The following is a 6,882-nucleotide window of genomic DNA, read 5'->3' as shown; positions in this document are numbered from 1 at the left end:
GTTGGAGGTGGCTGGAGCCTATTAGCATATACTTAGTAAAAGTATGTACATTGTTTTACTTGTAATGAATAGCTATAGCATGTAAAAAGTAATTTAGGAAATAGGACCTTCATAGCTCCTGAGAACACATGGAAGTGTAATGTTTGTTGTGGTCTTGTTAATAGAGAGGAATAAACTTTAATTAGATTTACTCTAATAAAGGTTTACAAATGTGCCATATCGCTATCAGAACTTAAACAATAAAGAGGAAATGATGCTGAATAGGTGGTGAGCATACTGCTAGTCACAGCCAAACTTAACAGTCTTCATATACAAGGACTAAGTTGTGATTTTTAACAAGGAGCTCAGGGTCATGCATTCAGAAACCCTGGGAGTGATGTTTGTGGAAAAATAGTACCCACTCCCACAAGATATGATACATGTTCCTTGTCTTCTCCCTCCCTTCCAGTTCTTCTTTTCAAAAGAGTTCTCCTTACTAGTATGCAGACTGTTGGGCAACTACATACCCTTCCTTCCCTCTGCCCATTCCTCTTCTTTGATGTTTTCTATATTTATTATCCATGCAGGACTGAGACTGTGCCTGGCGTTGAGTCAGAAGGGTATGAGGGTGAGGAGAGAAGGAAGACTGCATACCTTTCTGTCTCCAATCCTGCAAACACTGGGCACAAGTAATTGATCCATATGTCAAAATAAATGAAATATGGGCCACCCACACTGTTGTGTGTAGGGTCAAAACTAACAGGTTATAATGATTTCTTATTGTAAAGGATTGCATTGGTGTCTTCCCAGTCTGGATAAAAGCATATGGAGTAGTCAGGAGAGATGGGAACAGAGCCCATTCTCTGGACTTGACACTCCTGTAGGTGAACTTCCTGTAAGGTATAGAGAATTTGTGTTGCTTGCTAACACAGATCTGCAGGTTATTTTGCCTAGGCCATGCAGTGCAATGAAACTGGCAGCAGGATCTGGCTGAATCTGTCATCCATGACATGTGAAGGGCTCCTTACACCTTCTCTCTCCTCCCCCTTCAGCACCCACTCTGGGAGTGGCACAGTTTAGCTCTGAGGATTTTTGTCTTTGCTGGTGTCTTTAGCACCCTACTGAACAAAGTCAGTATTAGGACACGATGCACAACACACTTTCTCTTTTTAGGTGCATGTTCTTTTTGTTTGATCCCACACATGTCCCTTTCCTCCTTTTATTTAGTTTGTTTGATCTTATACTTTTCTCCCCCCAGTTGTCTTGCAGACCTTGCAAACTTTGTGCTCCGTAAATAAAACCATTCTGCTCAATTTGGTCCTGTGTCTCTTGGCTTGTTCTATCTCAGTCTTCTTGTTGTCATAGGAGAAGTCATGATGAGAATTTGCTGGGATCTGTGGGAAGGCAGAAGTCCTCTAGAAGTGTCCTCTAGAAGTGTTATCATCCTATTAGATGTCACTGTGTTATCTTCACCAGAAGGTGCCTGGCTCATGTGGTATATTGTGTTTCTTCTGATCAGAACCTTTTCTTTTGTATGTGATTGATAAGTGCTATTTGTAATATGCATTACATGAAGTCAAATGATGTTTAACTGAGTCTTTTCTCTATGTATGCTGAGGATTAGTATGATGAGATGTATCTGTTTTGTAGTTGTTCTCCTTTTTGTGTCTTTTACAGAAATTAAACGGTTAAAGCCCAGGTCCTCAAAAGGTATTTAAGCCGAAATTCAAAAGGTTCCCATTGCTTCAGTAGTCGTTGCATAGTAAGCTAAGTACTGCTGGTGAGGCAGGGACAATAGTTTACAACCCTATATCCTCTAAACCTAATGCTGAAGTTCAAACAGAGTATGTGGTCAATATCTTTCTTGGTTTCACAAAGGCACACACAAAAATAGGCTATCTTTTTTTTTAAAAAAACGTTTCAAAATTCAGAAGGTAATTGCTCCAAACCTTTTTATTTGCCAAAAGGTTCCAAACATTTAGGTAACAGGCCCTTTTTCAGGATATTTTCGCACAGTTGCACACTTCTTTTCTTTATAAGACTCTTATCTGCCATTAAGTGCTGAGGCAAAAGCTCATTTTGTTTTTGTAGTATGTCCTCTTTTTTCTTTTCTTTTTTTTATGGTGACATGGTAGAGTGTAAATACACGCAAACAATTATGGCATGAGCTAAGATGCAAGATGCTACATCAACTGCAATTTAAATTCCAACCTTATCTGTTGCTTAGTGGCAGCACTTGCTGCTTGACCCATGAACTTCTCATTTAATGCTTGATGCTGTGTGGGCAATTTATTTAAATTACTTGATAAAGCAATACTTTCCAGACAATAAACAAATGCCATTAAATATATTGTCTTGAACACATTCACTTTTTTAAAGTGTTTTTTATGTACCAAGCCCAGCAGAATTATGTGCCTACCACCCATTCATAGCAATTTACATGCCCTACTGTGACACTCACTTGTGTGGCTAAAACTGATCAACCAACTGCAGGTCCCCCACTATTGAACTCAGGAAATGAGCTGTGTAGAACTTCAGCAGATGGGTCTCTTCTTTTATGATGAAGCATGTAATCTTATGAACCATTTTATAGCTTTTGCTTCTTTAGTATGGCATCATAATATATATACCAACAAATTGATTAGCCATCCTGTTCATTTCATCTGCATCACTTAAGCAAGATTAAGATTATTTAGCATTTTTTTTAATTAAAAAAAGGAAGAAAAAAGAGAAGAGCACCTTAGGTCGGATCTATTGCCTTGAGCAGAGTTATACCTGTAGAAGTATACCTTTTGAGAATTGTGCATTTCTTGTTTAGTATCCCCAAATATGACAGGCAAAAATGTGTAGCTATTTAAAAATGTAATTAACATTCTTTCAGGTTCCCATTAAAACATAATCTTCTGCTACCACTTGTAGTTGCTCAGCTACTGACTTACACATGCCAAATTTTAATGGTATCCTTAGTGGAACAAACTTTGAAATCAAAGTCATAAGTAACAATCCCCTTGTTTTTCTTTTCATGCATACCTTGTCTCAAAAGTTTCTTGAAATATGCTTTATTCTCAGCCTATAGTGATATGGATGTGTAGTAAATATTTCAACATGTATTGAGAGTTTTATTTTCTACATGTCACAAAAGACCTTGTCTGTTGCTAAAAATGAAGAAGCTTTAATTAAATGAGAAGTTTTTAAACTTCATAGCTTTCAATGATTTTAGTCCTCAGTGAGAAAATGTGATTCATAAATATAGTTTGAAAGACCAGAAAAAAAAAGAACAATGAAAATGAAGCATTCTACAAAGGTTTATATTCTTACATAGGAGAGGCAAGGCCTGTGAGGTGAGACAAAATCTTCCTTGGACCGTTTTAGGCAGTTGGGGGAGTGAAGAGACAAACTTGGATTCCCAGGCTATCTGTTAGGTCTTCAAGAATCTTTAGAAATGCACTTCTAGATGTCAAGAACTTTATCTTTCCTAAGTACCTAATTGGGGCCAATAAAAAAAATTACCTGTCCTCTCAAACCTTCCTCTTCTCATCCCTGAACCAGCACAGCTGCAGCTACTATATTACCTCTACGTGAGAGGAAAAAAATCATGATGGTGGACAGTGCTTTGATCTAGAAAAACATGAATGCAATGGATTTTCCCTCAATTAAAAGTTTTTAAATGAAGAGTGGATACATTTTTTTCAGGATCTGGACATATATAATGCATTTACATTTGTGCTAACCTTTACATCAGCTGAAACCAGAAGAGGATAGTCTCATAAATCCCTCAAACTAGACTGGTGTTGCACAATCCCTAAAAGAATCAGGGGCAAAATTACCCTAAGTTACAGCAGTCCCCAGCTTTCCTGGGATACTCATTTGCTCTTGGCAAAGAGGCCATTACTGCCCTGTGCTACCTAGTGGCATGATGCAATAATGGAAAGATATAGTCTGCTACCCTCAAATAAGGTGTTCATTTGTTGGTTCCAGGTGGTACAGGTTATAGTTTAAATTAAAATCAGTGTATAAAAATAAGGTGAGGTAAACTATTATTGATATAAATGTGTCAAAGCTCCAAATAAAACTTAGGACTTGATGCAGAAATTACTTGTTTTGTTTGGAGAGAGGAGACAGGGGGTGCTGGAGAGATAGGGGGAGGCACGGGCACGAGGCAGTAAGGTTTGGGGCTCTCATTGTGCAGGGAGTTGTGATAGGTAGACTAGATAATCATAAAGATCCATTCTGACCTTTCAAATCCATAAAAAATGTTAAAACATAGAGGGGACTACATTTTTCACACTCAGTTCTTTAAAGGAAATTTAATAAAAGGAGAATCTGAGAATAATCTGGTTTGCATGTATTATAACCTAACTGACTAGCAAACAACCACAGTGGTAATATCAATTTATATAGAGTGAACCACCTTGTTTGTATGCTCCTTTGCTATTTTTCTAAAAGTTTCCATGATCACAGTGTAGTTTGCAGATACTAATTCACACAGCATCTATTTAGTCACCAGTTTATAGACAGGAAAATTGATGTACCTGGAGTCTAACACTTAACGTAAAAAGTAACTATCTGCAAAGTGACACACATGGTGACACTTTAACCCCATAACATTTATAGTAAAATAAGTTTTCTTTAAATTGTGGTTATGGTTTAAAAACATGTAAGGATACCTTCTCATTCAATTGCTCTAGTCCCTGAGCACATTTTGAGAGAAAGTTAGCTTATATTTTGGTTCACTGACATATTAACAGCAGCAACAACATGGCTTGTCGTCTTCTTCTGACATTGATGATCACTGTACCAGATCCCTGGTTACCTGGTTAGCGCTGCTGTGGAAAAAATAGTCATCACCCTAACTAAATAATAATAGACTAGGCCCCGGACAGACATTCTGCTTGAACTGCTCCAAGCAGAAATGTACAGGTGTACATGATGCAAGAGCTTCAAAAATGATCTTCATAAAATATCTCTGAACTGCTTCCTCTTGAAGCAGTTGTTTTAGCATCCCATAGCGTTTGCTCTGCTTTCCCCCACTGCAGTGAGGGAAAGTGGGGCAGACAGCCAGTGAGCTCTCCTGTGCATTCATCTGTCTTTGGGAATGCTAGAAGGCAAAGGGCCATGCAAGAAATCCTTTTCTTCTACTGTTTGGCTGGAGGGCAAGAATCTCTACATGCACCTCAGTCTCAAGTATCCTGAGGCTTTTCCTTTCTGAGGGCATGTGGTATGCCAGGGGACTGAGCGAACCCTTACAACATTTCCTAGCTGGAAAATCATAACAGCTTCTGCATGCCATTATGGTGATTTTGAAGTGTTCCAGTGGTGGATGTAGCTGGGCCCCTCATACCTGCGTAGTAATGAAGTGCTCCAAATTTGAAGTACTTCAAGCCAAATTTGCAGCACTTCAAATGCACATCTGTTTATAGCCTAAGTTGTATATCAGTTTCAATAGCAAGTCTGCACAGCTGGCACTTATGGGATATACCTCTGAAATGAGTAAAGTTGATTTTGGAGGCCATCTGAAATAATACAAGATTTTTTTTCCCCAGAGTTGAACTGTATGGTGAAACATGGATTAAAACTTTTTTAGATTTTAAAGCCCAGTCCTTCCTCCCCTGACTACATAATCTAAAAGAGGGATCAGAGCATTGAGGGCCCTCACCAAGCCGTAGAGTCTTGTTTCTGGTGTTTAATTATTCCATGCAAAGTAAAATAGCTTCAGAGTGAAGGACTGAGAATCACCCATCCCAAAGAAGCATTCTGCTTACTTATGTCACAGGTGCAACCTGGATACTTGACTTATGTCAGTGATGGCACTGGAGTCTGTATCCAAAACAGGAGAAATGGTAGCATAGATGAATTTGGGCAGCTTAGATTAAATGAAGCGACTGTTAAGTGCTGGACTCTTAAGTAAGCAAGTGATGGTGTTACTCCTCTCAGAACCCAGCCCATGGAAAGGACTTTTAAGCTAGCGGGTGACTCTAAGCAGGGTGTTTGCTTGCAGCCCAGTGCTAACCCACCACAAAAATGAATAAGCAGACTCTTCAATTTAACTGACAACCACAGGACTGTATTAATGATAACAGACAACAACAATACTTACAATAATTACAAGATTATTTACAATGATAAGCAAGAAAACAGTGAGAGAGAGAACAGAAGAGAATGGAGACTCTCAGTCTGAGAGTTTCAAAAACTGTTGCAAGTTATACCAGCACATACACAGAAAGCCTGACTGTTACAGGCCCTCGGGCCCTATGCTTACAATGAGAACTGCACAGAAACCCCACCTTCCCAGGAGATTTTCCCCTCTTCAGGGTACTCTCTGTCCTTCAATCCAGGGAATGGGTGATATGTTAGCACAAGAGTGTTGGTCCACTGGCACCAGTCCTGGTTTATGGTTGCGCTCCCAGAGGGATCACTAGAGAGTCTTGCTCTACCTGAGACACGCATTTACCTCCAATCGCTTCACAGATACTAGACACTCACCAAACACCCTTAATCTCATCTGGTCTCAGACTCAATAGACCTAAGCAGTCTCCCTTCAGACGCTGGCCTCAAACTCACAAGTCTCGCTCCTCAGATTCTCAGCACTTACACCAAACTCAAGGCATATACCTTTACACACACACACACACACACACACACACACACACACAGAATGGAGCACAGGCCCTTTTAACCCTCACCCCACATTCACAATCCAATTACATTTCTAAGGTTCCTGGCACTCAAAAACTCATCCATTTGGTGCATCCATTAATCAACACGTTGAACCAAACTTATTACTCTTCACGCTTCTGACCAATCATCATTCACTCTACCTCGGGGAACAGTGGTCACTACTTCTAGCACCAAAATCCCTGTTGACAGGTCTCTACTGCGCATGCCAATATATGTATTTAGATC

The 6,882-nt window shown here is 39.4% G+C and overlaps 1 protein-coding gene across 1 annotated transcript in view; it reads left to right on the top strand.

The window, feature by feature from the left end:
• The first annotated feature begins 1,375 nt into the window (after nt 1-1,375).
• Nucleotides 1,376-6,882, top strand: part of NKAIN2 (sodium/potassium transporting ATPase interacting 2) — a 594,496-nt gene continuing 588,989 nt past the window's right edge. Inside the window, exon 1 of the mRNA XM_025208339.1 lies at nt 1,376-1,458. Coding sequence (XP_025064124.1) covers nt 1,432-1,458 — 27 coding nt within the window. The 5' untranslated portion in view covers nt 1,376-1,431. The remainder of the gene's footprint in view (nt 1,459-6,882) is intronic.

Source organism: Alligator sinensis, unplaced genomic scaffold (assembly GCF_000455745.1).
Source record: "Alligator sinensis unplaced genomic scaffold, ASM45574v1 scaffold562_1, whole genome shotgun sequence".
Lineage (NCBI taxonomy): Eukaryota > Metazoa > Chordata > Crocodylia > Alligatoridae > Alligator > Alligator sinensis.
Note: the sequence above shows the minus strand (reverse complement) of the source record. Positions and strands in the feature narration are given on the sequence as shown.